General features: G+C 45.7%; 2 protein-coding genes and 1 long non-coding RNA gene across 4 annotated transcripts; 1 reads left to right on the top strand and 2 right to left on the bottom strand.

Annotated features, from left to right (window-relative positions):
- The first annotated feature begins 839 nt into the window (after positions 1 to 839).
- On the top strand, positions 840 to 9,215 carry rest (RE1-silencing transcription factor). Of its 2 annotated transcripts, none has more exons than XM_008420977.3 (6): positions 840 to 993; positions 2,996 to 3,266; positions 3,340 to 3,885; positions 3,962 to 4,122; positions 4,205 to 4,288; positions 6,958 to 9,215. In XM_008420977.3, the coding sequence occupies exons 2-6, from the start codon at positions 3,022 to 3,024 to the stop codon at positions 8,628 to 8,630; spliced, it is 2,709 nt and encodes a 902-aa protein (XP_008419199.1). In that variant the 5' UTR covers positions 840 to 993; positions 2,996 to 3,021; the 3' UTR covers positions 8,631 to 9,215. The 2 variants fall into 2 exon arrangements, with proteins under 2 accessions (XP_008419199.1, XP_008419201.1); XM_008420979.3 differs by lacking the exon at positions 840 to 993 and adding an exon at positions 2,196 to 2,672.
- Positions 9,216 to 13,314: 4,099 nt separating this feature from the next.
- Positions 13,315 to 16,676, bottom strand: LOC145553214 (uncharacterized). Its single transcript, XR_014089503.1, has 2 exons — positions 13,880 to 16,676; positions 13,315 to 13,848 (listed from the first exon to the last, which is right to left on the bottom strand). It is a non-coding gene; the product is annotated as an uncharacterized LOC145553214 (long non-coding RNA).
- A 796-nt stretch (positions 16,677 to 17,472) lies between these two features.
- si:ch211-132p1.2 (proteinase-activated receptor 4) lies at positions 17,473 to 20,601 on the bottom strand. The gene is made up of 2 exons (XM_008420980.3): positions 19,797 to 20,601; positions 17,473 to 19,160 (listed from the first exon to the last, which is right to left on the bottom strand). The coding sequence occupies exons 1-2, from the start codon at positions 19,891 to 19,893 to the stop codon at positions 18,091 to 18,093; spliced, it is 1,167 nt and encodes a 388-aa protein (XP_008419202.2). The 5' UTR covers positions 19,894 to 20,601; the 3' UTR covers positions 17,473 to 18,090.
- Positions 20,602 to 20,994: the final 393 nt, after the last annotated feature.

The following is a 20,994-nucleotide window of genomic DNA, read 5'->3' as shown; positions in this document are numbered from 1 at the left end:
AGAGCAACTTATCAGGTCAGATAGTTCTGACAGAAGTACATCAGTGCTGCATGATGACGTCATGCAGGAAGTACCTGCAATGTGAAGTGCTTTACAATAGCTCACCACTAACATCAGCTGAAGGCAGATTCAGGTAATAACAAAGAAAGTACCACCTTCTGGTTCTGGTTCTGCTGGGTCCGGTTCGGAACCAGCTTCTCCTGGTCTGGAGGACTCTGGTCCTCATCAGGGCAGGAGGATCAGCAGTGATGCAGGAGCTATGAGGCTCTGCAGAGACTGTTCAAAGGTTAAAGAGGTTAAAGGTCAAAGGCATTCCATACAGCTTCCAAGCACGGTGGTGGAGGGCTGGTGATATGGGCTTGATGTGGACCAGGATCTCCTTTGATATCCAAACTGTTCATCTTTCCATCAGTTGAAGCTCAGGCCAACCTAGGTCATCAACAGAACCATGATCCTGAACCCAGCAACAGATCTACAGCAGAATGGTCTAGTCAAAGTCCTGATGAGCTTTTCAGAAGAATGAGCAGACAGAAACTGAAGGAGGTTCTACTGGCTAATGGATCAGGAGTTGAACTCAGTTTTTCACTCACTTGTTCTGAAGTTTTTCATCTGTTTTAATAAATAAAAACAGATTGTAGTAAAATTGTTCCATACATGTTCTGAACCTCAACCAGAACCCACCCAAAACCAGGTTTAATCATATTCACGGCTCTGAGCTGTTTCTCCTGAACAGAACCAGAACCAGAACCTCTGAGTTGAGGTAGTCTCGGTCAGTCTGACGTTTCTTCCTCCATCTTGTTCTGTAACATATGAAACTCACACATTTTCACAGAAAAACTACAAACTTGCGGAGCTACGCGTTGACGTCAGGCCCCTACGTCACTGTAGAGGAATGTGCGGAAACTTCTGCCTAGTTTTCTAACAGCGCTGTCCGTCGAAGTTAAACCTTCCCAGAACAGGAGAGTCTCCAGGAAAGTCTCTGGAAGTTCGGAGGTGAGGAGCAGGGAGTGTGTCGGAGGGCTTGCGGGCCTGGGAGCGGTTCGGTTCCGTTGCTGTGCCGGTTTACAGCCGCAGAAAGTTAGAGCAGTTCGGGGAAAATGGAGGCGGTGAGGTGGAGCACAGAGGCGCTGTCCGGGGGCTGATCAGGACCATGGCTAACACTCCGTCCCGGGCCGGGTCCGGGACAGGCTCCGAGCCTCGGAACCACACTCGGACTGCGACTCCACAGCTCTACAACAATTGGATCAGAACCTGGGGGGAGTTCGGTTCTGGGTCCCGAACTCAGGGAAAGTGTGTGACCAGAAGTTAGCGTGTGAATCGTAGCAGCTCAACATGGACCGCCTTAAATCAGAACCAGGTCCACAATGTGGCTCCGAAAGAAAAAACTTTTTAAGTCCATAAAAGTCCGAGTTTTCCGGAACCTTTAAAGTTTGTGTTCTGATCCAGTCCAGTTGGGTTTAAAACTGGTTTTGATCTCATTTGGTTGGAACGGCGAAGTAGAATAAAATAAATTGCTTTTATGACAAATTGTTTGACAATTAATATTTAAAACTTTCGGAACCTTTCATCCCTGTCCGGGTTTCCAGAACTTCAATCTGAGGAGTTCAACCCAAAAGGAGCTGCTGTCACCTTCCTATGTTCTTGGCTTAACCTTAGAATGAAGGTCAAAGGTCATGGTAGGACTCAGATCACCCTGTCCGGATCAGAACCGTTCCTGAATATGAATCAGAACTTATTCTGTGTGGTCCAATTTCTCCAAAAACAGTGGAACAGCCCTTTACTTCAGCTAGGAATCAGACACCGACTTCAGAACCGGAGGAAAAGTTCTGTTTGTTTGAAAGCTCTGTTCTGTTTAGGTTTTGATGTTTGTAAGATTAAAATAAATTATATCAGATGTGGTTCTGCAGGTCCAAACTTTAGCTCGTCGTACCAGAACTTCCTGCGGATTAAACAGAACTTTTCCCCTGAAGTTTTCTGAGGCGCTGACTGTGGTGCTGCTTCAAAATGGCCGACGGCCTCAGATCAGACGGTGGCTGCCTTCACTTTCCAATAACTAGCAGCTTTTAATAACTAGCATCTTTTAATAACTAGCAGCTTTTAATAACTAGCTTCTTTTAATAACTAGCATCTTTTAATAACTAGCAGCTTTTAATAACTAGCAGCTTTTAATAACTAGCAGCTTTTAATAACTAGCAGCTTTTAATAACTAGCAGCTTTGCAGTGTTTTCCGGTCTGAAACCAATGAATAATATTTGTTGTTTAGAGAAACTTCATAATCTATTTTATTTACTGTTTTTGATTGTTTCCAGGTTTTATTTCAACTTTATTTATTGTTTTAAATATCTTTTGAATATTTAAACTGTCTTCCAGTTGCAGTGTTAAGGCTGCAGTATGTAACTTTTATATTAAAAATGGCTTTTTAGATATTATTATTGCTCCTATCATCATGTTGTTACAGTTTGTTATGGACCAGAGGATCAGTGAAAAGATGGACGTCCTCCTTCCTGAGCTGCTGTGTCTGAAGAAATGCACCAAAAACCCCCAATCAGAGCCAGGAGGAGGGGCTTAGTGCTGCTACATCATTAGAAGCTAAGCTAACTAGGTTTAGCATTCACGTTCACAGAGAGCATGTTAAGAAAGATGAGTGGTGCATACAGGCCTGATTGACAGCGGTAAGCCCCGCCTCCTGGCTCTGATTGCTTGTGTCTCTCATGCTGTCAACAAATATGTAAAAAATATTTTGTAGTAGTTACATAGCACAGCTGTAAGAGCTCTTTAGAAATTATGTTTTTATTGACTTTTGTGAGGAAATACTTTCATTATATTAGTTGAAAATTGTCTCAAAATGACAATATTGTCGTTTATCTCAATCATTTCTGGGATTGAGATAAACGAGTGCAGCAGCTCTCCTGGTTGTGACAGAAGCTCTGAAACCCGGTGAGCCTTCAGAACCGTAGAGTTCTGCTGATCGACCCTCACCGTCTGGTCTCTGCAGCTTCCTGTGGGTGGAGCCCGGTCGTCATGGCGACTCAGACCATGTTCTCAGCTGGTTTGTTTCCTGTGGGCGTCTCTCTGGTGGAGGACGGGCCGGGCCTCAGCGACCTGCCCCGGAACACGCTGCCCGCCCCTCAGCTGGTGATGCTGGCTAACGTGGCGGCGGTGGCGGAGGGCGGCGACGGCGGCAGCATGGCCGACGAGAAGGAGATGATGGAGCTGAAGACGGTGGGATGCGGCTACTCTGACAGTGAAGACGAGGGCGTCATCAGGTCAGGAGTCGGTGAGGGTCACTTCCTGCTCCTGGCACATTACCTGTCCCTAACTCACCTGGTTCGTGTGCAGGTACAGCTACGACAACCAGAACCACCGCGAGGTGTGCATCGTGGAGTACCCAGAGTCCCCGAACCCGGCCGTCCAGACCGTCGCCATCGGTGGCAGCAGAGAGGATGAGGAGAACCCCCCCACTGAGAAACAGCCCCCCTCCTTTAAGCCCCGCCCTTCCACCGTTTCACCCCAACCTGGGGTCAAAGGGCTGATGGACGGCGCCCAGAAGAAGAAGCCGTTCTGCTGCAAGCCGTGCCACTTCCAGGGCCAGAACGAGCAGGAGTTCGTAGAGCACCTGAGCACGCACAGCATCAACAAGATGATGGTGGTGCACCAGGTGGAGGGGCGGAGCAAGAGCAAAGCCAAGGAGGCGGAGTCACGGGAGGCTGTGCCAGGCAGGGAGGCGGAGCATGGCAGAGAGGAGGAGCCAGGCAGCGAGGACGCGGCCGCCGGCGTCGACACCAAAGGGCTGATCAGGTGCGAGCGCTGCGGCTACAACACCAACCGCTACGACCACTACATCGCTCACCTGAAGCACCACAGCAAGGAGGGCGACGACCACAGGTAGGAGCACCAAACCTGCTCTGAAGGTCACAGCTGTGGGTGTTGGTCAGCTGAGTGTGGACCTGTTTGTCTGCAGGGTGTTTAAGTGCACGCTGTGCGCCTACACCACAGTCAGCCAGTACCACTGGAGGAAGCACCTGAGGAATCACTTCCCCAGCAAACTGCACACCTGCAGCCAGTGTTCCTACTTCTCTGACCGCAAGAGCAACTACATCCAGCACATTCGGACCCACACAGGTACCGTCCTGTCCCTGGTCTGCTCCGATCTTGTCCCTGTCCCAGGTGGGTCATGTGAAGGCTGCGTCTCTCTCGTGAACAGGTGTGCGTCCATTCCAGTGTCTTTACTGCGACTACTCGAGCTCCCAGAAGACTCACCTGACCCGCCACATGAGGACTCACTCAGGTGAGTTTGGGACAGAAGGGGACAGGAGCTGATTGGCTCCTGAACCAGTCCTGTTGGAGTGGAGATGACCCCTCTAATGTTTCAGTTTTAACGAGTAGATGTTCTGGTCGCTGTGTTGACGACATTTAGCTCCAGCTTCTCTCCAGGCCCAGATCTCCTCACTCTGTGTCCAAAGGACTTTAAACGGATCCAGAGTTGAACATGTTGGTTTAAATATGGTGCAATTGTTCTATTTACCAAAAGAAGTTTGTGATGCACAGTTGCCTTGCAGCAAGAAGGTTCTGGGTTCGATTCCCGGTCTTTCTGCATGGAGTCTCCCTGTGCATGGTGGGTTTTCTCCAGGTACTCCGGTTTCCTCCCACAGTCCAGAAACATGACTGTCAGGTTGATTGGTCTGTCTAAATTGTCCCTAGGTGTGTGTGCATGGTTGTTTGTCCTGTTTGTCTCTGTGTTACCCTGCGACAGACTGGTGACCTGTAGAGGCGACCTGTCCAGGTCACCTGTCCAGGTGACGTGTCCAGGTGACCCCGCCTCTCACCCGGAACGTTGGCTGGAGGCAGCAGCTCCTGACCCCACAGGGGACCAGGGAGTTAGAAGATGGATGGATGGATGAAGTCTGTGATACAAATAAATTGTATATCTTTACTATATTTTTCACCTACTGAGGCCCCAAATTTCTCCGCCTGCAGTGCATTCTGGGCCGATAATTCAAGTAGGTTCTGCTAGAGGCAGTTCTACAAATACAATAAGTTCAGTTGGAGGCTGGTGAGGGCAAACTGCCTCAAAGTTATACATGAGACATTTGCTGAAACAAGCTGACATCATCGGCTGTTTACTATATTAACTAGACCAACCAGTGGTTCTTAACCTGGGTTCGGTCTCAGGGGTTCTGTGGAGCCTCTGCCACGGAGGTAAAGACTCACCTGTGTAAAGTCGTGATGACGCCCCGCTTTGCCATCACTTGCTGCAGAGGATCAGTTACATTGCTGAGCCAATCAGAGGATCACGTTACATTGCTTAGCCAATCAGAGGATCACGTTACATTGCTGAGCCAATCAGAGGATCACGTTACATTGCTGAGCCAATCAGAGCTGCAGAGGAGCCGTGATTGGAGGAGCTCCACTCAGCAGGGATTTGAACTTGTATCTTTATTAACTTCAGCAAAACTCACAGTTTTTACCAAGTTCTGTAGCTTTCGGTGAACTTCTAAATCTGCTCCTAGTCGCATCTTTTCAGGCCTGCTACTGCCTCTAGTGGCCTGGGTGAGGTAACACAACTAATATAATTACATTAATAAATCAGAATACCGCAAAGTCTTTAGTATTGCTGAAACACTGACTATAGTTTGAAGAACTGATCTCAGAGACTCTACCTTTAAGAAGACTTAGTGACCATGGAGTGACCCAACTAGACTCTAGCTGGGTCACCCCTATGTTTTGAATTTGGAAAAAAAATCACTTTATTTTCACTGCAGAAAGGTTCAGTGAATGTACATGAATCTGATGGGTTCGGTACCTCAACAAAGGTTAAGAACCACTGAACTAGAGCTAACAGCTGTAGCATGAGGAAAGCCATTGCCAGGAGCTTTGCCTGTGTGACATTTAATTTTAATCTACAAAAACTCAACATCCTACAGTTTTTTACTATCGGATTTACTTCTGAAATAAATGCTTCTCAAGAAAAGTCTAATGTTACAACCAAACGTTGGTCCCCAAACAGCAGCCAGTTTAAGACTTCTGGCAGGAAGTCGCTGTTTGGAGACCCCTGGTTTTAGATGAGAAGCTGAAACAGAAACATCTAGAAACACCAGTAGAACCAGTAGGACCAGTAGGACCAGTAGAACCAGTAGGACCAGTAGGACCAGTAGGACCAGTAGAACCAGTAGGACCAGTAGGACCAGTAGGACCAGTAGAACCAGTAGAACCAGTAGGACCAGTAGGACCAGTAGAACCAGTAGGACCAGTAGGACCAGTAGGACCAGTAGAACCAGTAGGACCAGTAGAACCAGTAGGACCAGTAGAACCAGTAGGACCAGTCTGCAGCTGTTCAGGACGACGTTGGGCTTGATGGTCTTTCTGCTACTAACTGTTGATTTGTTTGTTCTCACTGAAGCTGCCCTGATGGATTAACACGGTAACTAATCTGATCTCTGTGTGTGTGTGTGTGTGTGTGTGTGTGTGTGTGTGTGTGTGTGTGTGTGTGTGCACTTGTTTATGCTACATACAGAGGACCAGTTCACCATTTTACCCTCAAACTGAGGTCATTGTAGAAAGTGTGGACCTGAGCTCTGCTAGGTAGCTGAGAGTTTTGGTGCGAGTCGTGTCAGACTAGTGATCGTTAAGGAAAATGTGTGGGTTAGGCATAAATGCAGTAACTACAATGAATCAATGCAAAGTCCTCAGTTGGTACAAGGTTGTGTGTTCTGAACATGAACTTCTGCATGAGTGAACCTGTTCCAGTTCTCGGTAGGTTAGACATGTCTAAGAGCAGGGAGTGAGTGTGATGGATGTCCAGGGGAAGTTCTGCACCAGAGTCCAGTCTGGGCTGACCAGAACCCGGTTGGTAAACAGCCAGTGTGTTACGGATCTGTTGGACCCAGCCTGACCTGCTGCACGAACGCCTCTACGGACCCCCAGCTTTGGCTCTCTAACGTCTCCTCCCCTCTGCAGGTGAACGTCCCTTCAAGTGTGAGAGCTGCAGCTACCTGGCAGCCAATCAGCACGAGGTGACCCGTCATGCCCGCCAGGTCCACAACGGTCCCAAGCCTCTGTCCTGCCCCTACTGCGAGTACAAGACGGCCGACCGCAGCAACTTTAAGAAGCATGTGGAGCTGCACCTGAACCCACGGCAGTTCCTCTGCCCGCTCTGCAAGTACGCCGCTTCCAAGAAGTGCAACCTGCAGTACCACATCAAGTCCCGGCACTCTGGCTGCAACGTGGACCTGGATGTGTCCAAAGTCAAGCTTCGAGTGAAGAAACCCGGTCCGGACGGTGCAGACGAGTTAAAAGCAGCCAAGCTGGATGACTCCCCCGCCATGGAAGACGATGAGGAAGAGGAAGATGACTCGAGCCCCATCAATCTGTCCATCAGGAGTAGCGGCAGACCCACCTTCAAACCGACACAGCTAAGCGAGATTCCTGACAAGACTGCAAAGAAACGCAACTCCTTGTCTGAGAAGGAAAGACCCGTAAAGGCAAAGGAGGCAGAAAAGAAAGTCTCAGCGAGGCAGAAGAAGGTCAAGGAGAATCCTGTGGAGAACAGGGACGGTACAGAAGTCCAGACTGCTGCTGGGAATACTAACGGCAAAGTGAAGAGACGAGTGAGGAAAGTTCCCACTGGGAAACCAGTTTCCCAGGACCAACCAGAAGAACCTGCATCCCAGGAAAAACAACCGATGGGACCCGCTTCCCGGGAAAACCAGTCTGATCCAAAGAGTTCTGACCAGCAGATATGTAAAGACAAAGACTTGAAGGTGAGCTCCAGGAAGGAGAGCAAGAAAAGCCTCAGCAAAACCAGAAAGTCTGGAGCCTTAAAGAGTCCAGAACGAGCTGAGACACAGAAACCCATCAGTCCTGAGAAGAGCCAGAAAGGAAAGTGGGTCAAGGAAAAGCCCACTAAAAGGAAAGCAGGACAGATCCTGGATCTATCCCAAAAGTCGCCCAAGAAAAAGTGCCTGAAAGCTCCTGCTGCCAAGAAGCTGCTGTCCAAAACATCTTCGGATAGTTCCGAGTCCAGTCCGACTGAAAAGGCTGTCAGAGAGCCACCATCCAAGCAGAAAAAGACCCGGACCTCCACCAGGAAGACCTCAGCAGTCGGTCCAAAACCAGATGAATCCATCTCTGAAACCAGTCCATCTTTAGAGGCTATGAAAGGTTCTGTTCAGCCAGCTGGTTCTGGTGAAATGGCTTTCTCCACAGATGGGTCGACCCAACCAGAACCCGATGCTCCTCCCAGCAGACCATCAGAGAAGACGGAAGGTTCCCATCCCACCTTCATCAAGCCGTCTGTGCCGCCTCGCCTGCTCCTTCCGGGCCAGCGTGGCAGACCGGCCGACGCCGAGGACGACGAGGGGATCCACAGCAGCCACGAGGGAGGAAGTGACATCAGCGACAGTGCTTCAGAGGGCAGTGACGACTCTGGCCTCAACGGTACCGGTGCTGCTCCAGGAAAGTTGTCCAACGATCCGGAGACGCCCACCGAGGAGATCCCCACACCCACCGAACTCAAGAGCCACACGTGCATCTTCTGCGACCGCACGTTCCCCCTGGAGACGCAGTACCGGCGCCACCTGAACCGCCACCTGGTCAACGTGTACTACATGGACCCCGCTGCACCAAGATGAGCAGGTCTTCATGGTACCAGACTGGCTATGGAGGGCCAGAAGTGGTTCTGTTGAGGGCTCGGTTCCGGCTCTGGTCCAAAAGAACTTAAAGTCACTACATGTTTATATCTTTGAGTCTGAAACGGTTATACTCCAGAGCCCACGGTCTGAAGTTCTGTTGATATGAACTCCTGACCGTTGGTTCCACTGCTCTGAACTAATCAGGGCCAGTTCTGGAGGTCAGAACTTCGGACCTCTGGTTCTGTTGGTCCTGACTCTGGTTTCATGGTGAAGTCACTCAGTGCCTTAGACAATCAGCTGCTTCTGACAGGTTCTGGTTCCTGTCCAAAGGTCCAGTTTACAAGACAGTCTGCCGTTCCACCAGCGGCTCACGATGAAGATGATGAAGAAGCTTCCAGTTGTGTAAATATCTCAGTGCAATAGACCTTTTAGTCCAGAGGCCAACGTGATTCTTTGTTTTATCATGAACTGAATCGGATCCTTCAAAATAAAGGAGGACATTACGGACCGACGCGGCGTTAACAAATCATGTTTTTTATCTGTAATCTGTTCTGTCATCATTTTGAATAAACATTTCATACCCGACTCGTCTCGGTGAGCTGCACATAAACCTCTAGATGTTTGGCTGCAACCGTTGGGCCGCCAGGTGGGTCAGCAGGTTCTGAGACGATGTGATGTCCCAGTTTTAGACCTCCAGTCTGCTTTTAGGACCAATCCTAACCAATACTGAGCTCATCCAGATGATGAGGCGGGACTGTTTAATGCACTGCAGAGGAACTGAGCTGTCAGCAGGAGGCGCTGTTGGCTCAGATGAAGTCCAGGTTCTCCAACCTCTGCAGGGCCGGCCCAAGGCAAAGCAAACCCACCGGCTGCTTGGGGCCCCAGGGCTGCTGGGGGATCCGCGCTGGACGGTAACATGAGCTGCAATGAGCAGAGCATCCAAACCTCCGGTGGAAGAAAGAAGAAGAAGAAAGAGCTTCTTCTTCAGGGAGAGAGAAAAGGAAAGAGAATAAAGACAAGATAAAGGTTTGTTTTTCTTGGTAATGTCGTGTTGATCAGATTCGTGGAGCTGCTATCAGAAACTAGCTGAGTATCGACCTGGAACTGTTCAGTTCAACAGCCAAACATTTATGCTACAATGTTTGTATTTGTGTGAAACTGAGTTTTAACTTCAAACGAGTTGATTCTCCTGGTGGTTCTGCACATTTCTGAGGGTTTTTTAGCTAAAAACGGCACATTTGATAACATTTGATGATTAAAACTTCTCAATGTTTGACATTGTGTAGCAAAATGCTTTACATCAGGCTGCATGGCTGCTACATTAAGACATCAACCATCTGCTCTGTGCTGTAGTTGGCATTATATACTAGCTTGCTGCTGAGCATAATCAATTTATAAGTTATGTGAAACTTCTCAGGCTCAGACTCGGCTCAGTACCGGTCAGAGGAGAAACACTCTCCTGGTATAAATTATTATAATTTCGCCTAATAGAAATTGTTGCTTTGCATCAAAAAGAAGCCAGACTGGAACCAGCAGTTTTAACATGTTTTCTTAATCTCCAGCTTCACATTCAGTCCATTTTACAGCAGGTCATGCAGCCAAAGGACAGGAAGGAGAATCTCCCTCTGGCTCCCACCAGGACTGATTAAAGGGGTGGAGACATTTACATTTCCAGAAAGAAAGAACAAACATTTGTACTAAACTATATTCCTAAAAAATGTCTACACAGTTACCATTAACTCAAACAAAGCTAGAAACAAAAACAATCTGGATCCAAACAAAATTAAATCTACATCTCTGGTTGGAAACACCAGGTCCTTGTCAGCGCTGCGCATGGGCGCGTTTCCATGGCAACACATGACCCGGTGACCTCAAAAAGAAAAGATGATTAAAATAAAGTAAATAAGTCAAGTTACTTCCCCCAAACACAAAATACATTTACCAAATAAATTAGAATACAGTATTTTCCGCACTATAAGGCGCACCTTCAACAAATGGCTTATTTTAAAACTCTTTTCATATATAAGACTCACCGCATTATAAGGCGCATAGAATTGACACTACAGTTGCCACCCGTCCCGTATCGAACAGGACATAGGTCCCTAATACTTTATATACTAGTCTGCACCAGTCATTGTTTCACTCACGGTGTTGGTGTTGCAAAATTGTCCCCAACTGCATTCTGGGTAACACAGACGCTGCAGCCTCTGTGTCAGAAAATCGCTCTTATCAACATGTAATTACTAAAATCACGACACCCTCACTGAGTATCCCTCTGAAAAATGGACACATTTAAATCAAGAAATCCCTCCATGGTGACACCTCGATAGAGAGCGTTTATTTTATAACGTTAACACGGAGCTGTAAGTGGTCCGGTATGAAACGGGGTGATAGAACAACACAGCACTTTAACTTTCAACAATCAGAATGCAGAAATTGTTTCCGTTGTTTTAAAAGGTTTATGTCAGTCTGCCTTTTCCCCATCGATACGCTTCCCCACCGCCCTGCACCTTAAGGGTTAAAAAAAGACGTTCACATTGCGCAAAACTCTGAAACGGGAGAAGCGGGACATGAAACGGAGCGACGAACTAGATGTGACTTATGGCATAAAAACAGAGAATCTGACGCTGAACAGTGAAAAATCAACACATGATGTGAAACATGACGATGAGGCGGAGCAGCAGGTGATGAGTGAAGATTACTGATGGTGAATAAACGATAAAATAAATGTAACAACAGGAAAGAAACTAAAGTGAACATAGCAATAAACCAAGAGAGGATAAAACTAATCAAATAAAACTAAATGGAAATGAATGAACAACAAAATGCAAGAATAAACTAAGAAACTAAAGTAAATACAGAGGAATAAACTGGTATGGCAAGACCTTTCGAGCAATAATTAATACAGAGACTGTATGGCAAGAATAAACAGACACTATTTCCAGATAAAAGGTAAAATAATATTGTTTTAGTGTCATGGGTTTGTTGAGACCACATCTAGTACTGAGGATAAATATATCTTACAGACCATAACAGTAAAGAACTGATCACTTATTTATGTTTTTATTAGATTTGATATATTTATTTCTTCAATATTATTTTTCATGTCAGTGTTAATGTCATGAGGCTGATGACTCCATGACACTTTGACTCATTAGGATTTGATTAAGAACCAGATTTGTTCTTTGTCATTTCTGTCCAGTAAAACTATTAATCTATAATCAATAGACAGGTCTATATAAAGATATAATCCATGTTTCTGTCTCATATTTGTATGGCATTAAAAGGAACTTTAGTTTTTCCACTGAAAGCTCTGGTTTGTGTCGCTGGTGTTGAACCAAACTGAACTCCAAAAAGGAAGCAACAATATGTTTACTAAAAAAACTGCAGATATCAACGTGGAGGCATAACTTTAATCTGATTACTGGATTGCAAATAATGACGCGTTAGATTACATGTCATCTAACTCAGAGTAGGGTGACGCGTCGATGACGTCATTGTTGGACATTTCTGTTCCGTCTCGTGTCCCCGATGGGAACCTCGTTGCTCCGCCCTCTTTTACGCAAACGTTTTGGGCCGCTTTACAGGAGGCCAGGACTCTGGAACGGACGTCTCTGTCTTCACGGATAAAGTTCAGTTGGGTCAGGATGTCTCCAGATGGCACCACAGTGAAGGTCTCAGGTGAATAAAACCCGATCGGTCTGGAATGTAAATGTTCCTGCTGCAGACGGAGAGGCGGCGGGCTGGTTCTGGGTTCCTGTTGGTTCTGTTGAAGCTGCGGTGACTGATGACAGCAGCGGCCTCCGTCCTGCTCATCCCGTCAGGATACAGGGACGAACCGCAGAGTTCATCCTTTGTGAAGTTTGATCTCTAACCGAATGTCTGCTGGTCAGAATCTGAACCGGTGAAACGGAACCGGACCGTCAACCAACTTCATCCATCTGTCCGGTTCTGAGAGGAAACGCGGTTTGTTCTGGGTTTCATTCAGGAAAAGGCGATTCTTGGATGCTGCTGTTATTTCAGTTTAACAGCAAGAAACAGAAACGAAACCCGGACCCAGAGTCCTGAACCCGACCCAGAACCGCAGCATCCCATAATGCACCGGGCCTAAAGCAGCGGGATTTTTATGGTCAAAAACTTTCTTATACAAACATAAACACATGTCCACCTTTGTGACGTCATTAAGCTACAATAACAGGTTCATCCTGTAGGATGATGGAGGAAAACAGCAGAAATACGTCATGAAGAGAAGCCAACAGCATCCATGAATATAGAAACCACAATAATTACAGTGAAAAGGACAATAATAATACTGTCCTGTGAAGTACAGAGTTATGTACTATTATTATGTATTAAAAGTACATAATAATAGTAGAAAATAAACTAAAGGTTACAATATGAATCTAGTTCCAGGTTTCCAACGTCTCCATCTTCGGTTGTGGTCTTCATGTTGTTATTTCCATAATAAACCTTTTATAGTGTAACTGGTGTTAAGGAAGAATTTTTATACAATTAAATTTAGCAAAACTCTGGTTCTGATTCTTCTTTTGATCCCGGTCTTGTGAGAAATTCTGCCCCCCTGTGTCGGGAGCGCGCATTGCAGCCAGAGAGGTGGATCCGGCGGATCTGACCATTCACGGCGCTTCTGATCGATTTCTCGGTAAAAACTACTCATATGATCATGTCAATGTTGTAACTTTCAGTTTAATCGGCAGCTATCAAAATAAAAATACATGGAATACATCATGTTCCAAATCAAACCTAAGTGTGGGCTACGTAAGGTAAGTAAATTAATGCTCAACTAGCAAATTGGCCTTTACAGGCTCATGTAATTTTTTTACACGTTTGCTGCATAATCAGCAGACAGTACATCAACAATGTGAATATAATTCTTCAGACCACCTCCGAAATCAAAGCACAGTTGAACAGGTTATACACATTACGTCAGGGTCAGGCTGCATGTCCTTTATTAGGATTCAATTACTGTGGAGAGAAGTGAAAAAACATTGCTATCTTAAAACATTTCTTGAAATGAGACACATTTTTTCTTGTTCTAAGTCTTTATTGAAGTTCAAAACAAAATGTACACATTGTACAACAGCTGAGAATCTGAAGAATTAAAAGAAGTAGCCCACACTTAGGTTTGATTTGGAACATGATAGGGTGACGGTGACGTCATCGGCCAAAATTATTACTTTTAATATCTCAGAAACCAAAACTGCACAAAAGAAAATGTTAACGGCACAAACCTGCACAAACGGAGCACTAACCATTCAGACTATTTGCTGGATTTTTTCACGTGGGTGGGGTGTCAGCTTCACACAGCTGATTTCTCACAAGACCGGGTTCTCTCGCGTGGCCGCGTGTGGGGACAGAAACACAACAATGCGTGTTGACGTCACAGAATTACAGAATTTAATCCAATCAGAAGAAAGTATAAGATAGAACAGGAAACTGAAGAAACACAGATACAAACATTGTTACCTGAGACAAGAAGACAGAAATATCCAGGACGTCCTTGGAGAAAGAGCTGGTGCAGAAGTAAAATAAATCAGCTTTTTTCTAAATTGTTTCCCTTGTGCACAAACTTTTATACCTGTAGGCGTGTTTTCCTCTTAATGTATTCAAATAAGGCGTATCTCTACTTGACCAACTGGAAGGCATCTCTGGCCCTTTTTGAATTTAGAAAAAGTCCCGCAGTTTGTTCACAAGATCAAACACCTTTTGTTAAATAAGGTAGAAGCAGACTCTCTGAATTCATGGTGGTTTATGTCTTTCACAGATCAGTGAGAAAACCTGGAACTTCCTACTGATTGTTTCCAGACAGACAAAGAGCAGATCAGAGATCTTGACAAACAATCTGCTTTAACTACAGTAAAATATATCAATAGGTCAGAATATGTTATAAATGTTAAAACTATAATTATGGTATTTCAATCAAGTCATGATAAATTCTAAAACTAACTTATTTTAAATGTATTTTCTTAACACTATCCAGCTCTACAGCCATCTGGGCCAAGAGAAACCAGAACCTCACAGGTAGCTGTGAAATTCTGGTTTTTCTTCTGCTCTGCCAGGAACAAACCTTTAATTCTGTATTTTAATTCAATGAAAAGTTCTCCAAAAACCCAATTTGTTCTTCTGCACTCAGCATCTCCAAAGTTTAGTCCTGATATCAAACAAAAGCAATAGATAATATTAACAGAAAATAATGAAGTACAATTCCTGTTTCTAATTAAGAATTAGAAACAAATAAGAATTAAGACATTCATTCACCATAAACCTAAGTATTTTCTAATACTAAACAAAACATTTTCATGTGATTCTAATATAGTCAGAAATAATTTCAAATACATTCATCATTAACTAAATTAATTCTTAAACAAGATAATACAATTTTTAGTCAGAGCATGTTATTAATAACTAAGAAAAATGTCTTACAAATTAAATGTTAGTGATTTAAAACATTTTATGTTATATTCTGTTTTTCACCATGTCAGATGTTAGTTTTGGAAAACTTCTCATCCTGGTTCCGTGAACCGACCAAAGTTCCCTTTCTCAGAGTAATTCATGTGATTCTGTCCTCCACCTTCCTGCATATGTTCATTTATGACCTCCTGTCTTTAATGATGAGACCCCAGGGGTCTGAGCTGAAACTCTCCTGCAGATCTCTATTCTCCTTTGTACTTTAAATACTTAACCCAGCAATAGTTCTTCGGGTTTTAAATCACTAACACAAACCTGTTCAAGATTAAGAAATTCGTTCTAAAAGGTTTAAGCTGTGTTAAACACTAAAAATAGTCATTTTTCCTCAACACTGGGAGGTTGTGGCCTTAACCAATGTGATGCACTTCTTCACAACCAGACTAATCCGAGGAAATTATCCCTAAAATATTTAGATGGGTCCGAATCTAAATAAATACTTTTTATATCTGTTTGCACATTTTTCCAGGATTTTTTAAAAACAAATTTAGCTAAATAATAAAACGTGGAAAGCAAAGCCTGCCGGTGTGATGATGGAGACTCCCAGGTTCAGGTGGCGTCTGCGTCATTTCTACTGTTTTTGGCAAAGTTTTGACTAGATTAACTGTTCAACCCTCCGGCAGTGTTGGGTTGTGTTCAGGGACAGCAGCAGACGTCCCGGCCGGCCGGCCGGCTGACCCGTCAGCTCTTCAGTTAGCGAAACCAACAACCCGCACACGGGTTCACTCAGAGCTGCAGGACGGGTCAAACTCCGGTTATTCATTTTTAGCTAGCTCCACTGTTAGCTTAGAGCAGTGATTCTCCCCCCTGGTCCAGTGGTGGGAAGTAACGAAGTACAAGTACTTCATTACTGTACTTAAGTACAGTTTTCGTGTATCTGTACTTTACTTAAGTAGATTTAATAATGGATACTTTCTACTTTTACTCCACTACATTTTACAGTAAGTATCTGTACTTTCTACTTCACTACATTTCTACAAACTCTCGCGTTACTCGTTACATCCAAGTCTCGTTGCTCTTTTTTTCCGTTAAAATGTGAAGTTCAGGGATTTAAGATGGCGCCGTAAAATCCCAGCAATAACGTGACTTAGTGTCTGTTGTCACCCATCGGCTCCACCTTTACTCGCTGCGGAGCTCCAGACATGCGCAGTGGTTTCCTCTGAGCGGGAGGAGATGTTTGTCTATAATATAATATCTGCATAAATCATAGATATGGCGACATGTAAAATCAGCAGCGCTTCGCTTTCACAGACGGTGAGACTTCGTCCAACTTTTAGCGTCACTTGGAAGGAAAGCTTAAAGAAAGGTAAGATCTGTGCTAGCAAAGCTAGCTGTACTGAGACACATGTTGCATCTGATGAAACAAAGTTGTCACTCATGCGCTGAATTATTGTGTGGAGGTTTTGACTGAGGTGTCGCATATATGGAACAACGCTGTGACCAAAGTCTGCAATATAGTGATATGACATTCAGGAACGATCCGATTCTTCTGGACGGATCTTTACTAAGTCCTAAGGACTGAAGCCTCACTGAGAGCCGTTCTTTGTTCTTGTGTACACTGCGGTAGCTATGTCTATATATATATATATATATATATATATATATATATATATATATATATATATATATATATATATACATTCATTTAATCGCTGAATAAGTAAAAGTTGAACGTATGAACACAGAGCATGCTCATTGCTCATTGATTGATTTCGTCTCCTGTCATGGTGGCAAACATCGCAGTGGGAGGGAGGATGAAAACAGTCACGGTGCTCATTCTGCTTAGTTACTTGTTGCGCCGTTGGACAGTGTTCATAGTTGAACGATATTTACCGTTAATTGCGATGTTTCAGTTGTGGTTTCTGACATATGCAATATGGGCAACCGCCCAAGGCGTTATTTTTCTAGGAATAGCAGGAGACCTCTGCGGATTGTAGCACAGCGATGAAAGCAAAACAGAATGAAGTGAGTTTTAATTGATACTGGTTAAATATATTTCAGCTCTTAGTATTTAATATCTAGGTGTTTTATGGGAATGTGGATCTTTCAGATCAATCTGAAAACCAATTTTGATAGGTAAACTTAATGTTATTGTGTCACGTAGCACAGGGTGCTGGTCTCGGGTTCGGTGGTCTTGACTACAACTCTGCTACATGGCTCCTTGGTTGCATGTCCTCCACCCCGCCCACACCTTCTTTACATCCCCTTTCAGTTAGATTTCTTTCTAAATAAATGTCACTAATGAAGTTCATGCTATGTCAGGACAGGAGACAAAATGTTTCCATCCCTGAAATTATGATCCATAGAATCACATATCTACGTCTAAACTGTTACAGAGAATAAACACAATAAGAACATGTTTAATCTGTGGTAGTGTTCATTAAAATGGCACATTTCTGATGTATTAAAATTAAATACGATCGGCACACTTTATTATATTAGCGATTAGGTAATGCATTCAGCGAGTACTTTTACTTTTAATACTTAAGTATTTTTAAAAGCCAGGACTTTTTTACTTTTACTTAAGTAAAATGTTAATGTGGTACTTTGACTTTTACTTGAGTACATTTTTTGAGTACTTTCTCCCCCCTGGTCCTCACCGCCCCCTGCATGTGTCAGATGAGCCTCTGGACCAGAACAGCTGATTCTAATGACTGCATGACCATCAGGTGCTGCAGACGCCTGTTAATCACCAAAATATTCAACCAGGTGGCAGAAGAGAAACACCTAAAACATGAGGACCAGGGTGGAGAAACACTGGCTCACAGAAAGAACGGAGAATAAACAAAAGTGAACTGACCAATAGGAGTCAGGTTCAGGATGGACAAAAGGTTTTGACACAGAAAACATTTTTTCTCCAGTTTTGTTTCTAGTAAAGACGGTTAACAATAAAGATTCCAGTAGCTAATTGTTTTACTAGAAGGAGGATCTGGAGGCCCAGCGGCTGCTGCTGACGTAAACCAGCATCAGCTGACTGTCATGTCATCATGTTGACCTCTGGCTGCTGGGTCAGGCGTCCCCTGTAACTTGTCATGGCCAACAGAGTGACCTTTGACCTCTGCCTCGCTGACGAGGAGGTGTGTGTCCCCTGAGAGGACGGTATGTCCTCCATGTCAGGGACGCAGCACAGAGCGTTCCTGGTCCTTTCTCTGCAATCTCTGCAGACATCGTAGAAGACGTAGGGGTTGAAGCTGCTGTTGTAGGTGCTGATGGTCAGGCTGATCATGTAGGGGATGTACAGGTCCTCACCGTCCGGCCAGCTGTCGCTGTAGGTCAGGATCAGGAGGACGTTACAGGGCAGCAGGAACACGATGAACACCATTATCATCAGACCCATCACCCTGATGGTGTGACAGTACTTCCTGCCTTCAGCCAGCAGGGTGCGCAGTATGGCGCTGTGGCAGAACATCACGATGACGAAGGGCAGCAGGAAGCAGGTGGTGAACAGCGTGGCAAAGTACGGCAGGAAGTAGTTCTCCTGCACGCTCTCGGGCAGTGCGTCATGGCAGGTGGTGATCTTGGGGTCATCCAGAGGGTAAGTCTGCTGGGACAGCAGCAGAGGCAACATGGCGGCCAGCATCACCACCCACACTGCGGCCGTCAAGCCCAGAGACCACCGCCGGCTGCGCAAACTCTTCGCACCAAACGGATGAACCACAGCCACGTACCGGTCCACAGCCACGAAGGCCAGGGACCAGACCGTACTGTACATGTTCCCGTAAAGCATCGCCATGACGATCCGGCAGAGAGGCTCCCCCAGCTCCCAGTGGCTCCCCCGGAAGAGGTAGACGATCCGAAACGGCAGAACCAGGAGCAGCAAGCAGTCTATCACAGTTAGGTTGATGAGCAGCGTGGTCAACGGCCGACGTTTGGTCCGGAACACGAGAATCCAGAGAGCCAACAGGTTGGTGGGCAGACCGACACAGAAGGTAAACAGGTAGACGATCGGCAGCACCAGGTTGGTGGTCCAAGCCTTGATCTCATTCACCTGCTTCTCCTTTAGGGTGGTCAGGTTACACCTGGTCGTCACCCGGAAGGTTCGTAGACCTATAGAGACCAGAACACAGCAAACTATAGACCTATAGAGACCAGAACACAGCAAACTATAGACCTATAGAGACCAGAACACAGCAAACTACAGACCTATAGAGACCAGAACACAGCAAACTATAGACCTATAGAGACCAGAACACAGCAAACTACAGACCTATAGAGACCAGAACACACAGCAGTTGAAACTGACAGGTTTTTGCTCTCAGCTTTAACCGGTTTTATTGACGACGTTCAGTCTCAGCATATGCTGCTCTGTAATAATTTGCTGCTCTATAATAATTTGCTGCTCTGTAATAATTTGCTGCTCTGTAATAATTTGCTGCTCTGTAATAATTTGCTGCTCTGTAATAATTTGCTGCTCTGTCTTAATTTGCTGGTAAAATCGTTGAAGCGTTTGAAGGTTGGGCTGTCAGATACTGTAAACATTTGTTGTTTACAGAAACCAGAATCAAACCTCAGAGTTTCTGGCTGAAGCCTCTAAATCCGTGGCAGCTTCCTGCCATCAGCCTTTCAAACTCAGAAATGAGTTCAGATATTTTACTTCAGCTTCCCATCAACTGCAAAAATAATCGTGGAGACGGTTTGAAGTGTCCAGCTGTCCAGCAGTGCAGAGGACAGCAGCAGACTTACGGTAGGACATGCCACACTCGGAGTCCGGAGGCGGAGAGACGGTGCAGAGGGACGGCAGGGCGGACACCAACAGCAGAGTCCCGACGAGACACTTCATGGTCCAGAACCGTCTCAGAAACCACCAGAACCCGACGGGGAAGCAGCTGGTTCTGTGTGAGAACTGGCAGCAGTCTGATCCGATCCAGCCAACCCGCCTGGGACCAGAACCGCCCACTCTGCTGATGTTCGCCAGATGTGACTGTGTGTGTGTCAGGAGAGTGTGTCTCTGTGAGGACCGCTCTGAGTCCAGCCGCTCCGTCTGATCCACATGTACTGCCACAGCTGTGAAGAAGGACTCGGGTCAGAACCGGTTAGCAGCCCAGCTCAGGCAGACTGGACCTGGTCCTGTTGGGTTCTGTTGGCTTTTCTCCTGCCTGGTTCTGCTCTGACGGTCCTGGTAGCGACAGCAGCCAGTAACGTGAGGGCTGGCCCAGTTCCAACCTTATTCACTCAACAGGAAGTCACCTCACTCTGTGATTGGACAGGCCTGGCTGTCCAATCACAGCTCAGAACATGAAGCAAGTTTCAGCTGGCCCGTTTGGGTTTCACACATCAGAGAAGAGGAGAAAACGACAGAAGAAACCAGAGGAATGTGGATCTGAAAGTCCAACAGAACCGAGAAATTACCCTGAAAATATGACAATATGAAAACTAAACTAACCTTCAGCCTAACTAACCACTACTAAACCAAATGAACTTTGACCCTGGGTAACCTTAACCTTCACTAAAGGCGCTTTCGCACTGAACGGCTCGGCTCGGCTGGGCTGGGCTGGGCTGGGCTCAGCTGGGCTCGGCTGGGCTCAGCTCGGCTCGGCTCGGCTCGGCTGGGCTGGGCTGGGCTGGGCTCAGCTGGGCTCGGCTGGGCTCAGCTCGGCTCGGCTCGGCTCGGCTCGGCTCGGCTCGGCTCCAGCCCTCTTGTGTTCGCATTACGCTGAGGGCCATCGAAGCTGAACCGGACCTCATTATTGAAACTAAACAATGGTTTGGATGCAGCTGAACTGGTTCATCAGCGAGTAGCGGAGGAAAAAATGAACCTCATCATTAGACCAGGTGATTTCAAATCCACTGCTAATTAAACTAATAATAAACTCATTGAAAACAGCACTTTACAAAATAAAATACAGTGTAGTGAGAGCCAGCTGTCAACGTCTGACTCCAT

The sequence above is a fragment of the Poecilia reticulata genome, chromosome 10, assembly GCF_904066995.2.
Source record: "Poecilia reticulata chromosome 10, P_reticulata-male-v2, whole genome shotgun sequence".
NCBI classification, from domain to species: Eukaryota; Metazoa; Chordata; class Actinopteri; order Cyprinodontiformes; family Poeciliidae; genus Poecilia; species Poecilia reticulata.
This window is presented reverse-complemented; position numbering and strand designations above follow the sequence as displayed.

Coding starts and splice junctions, on each gene's coding strand:
- rest (XM_008420977.3), top strand. CDS start 3,022: ATGGCGACTCAGACCATGTTCTCAGCTGGTTTGTTTCCTGTGGGCGTC. Junction 3,886..3,961: donor AAGGAGGGCGACGACCACAG/GTAGGAGCACCA, acceptor GTTTGTCTGCAG/GGTGTTTAAGTGCACGCTGT. Junction 4,289..6,957: donor CCACATGAGGACTCACTCAG/GTGAGTTTGGGA, acceptor TCCCCTCTGCAG/GTGAACGTCCCTTCAAGTGT.
- si:ch211-132p1.2 (XM_008420980.3), bottom strand. CDS start 19,893: ATGAAGTGTCTCGTCGGGACTCTGCTGTTGGTGTCCGCCCTGCCGTCC. Junction 19,161..19,796: donor CGAGTGTGGCATGTCCTACC/GTAAGTCTGCTG, acceptor TGGTCTCTATAG/GTCTACGAACCTTCCGGGTG.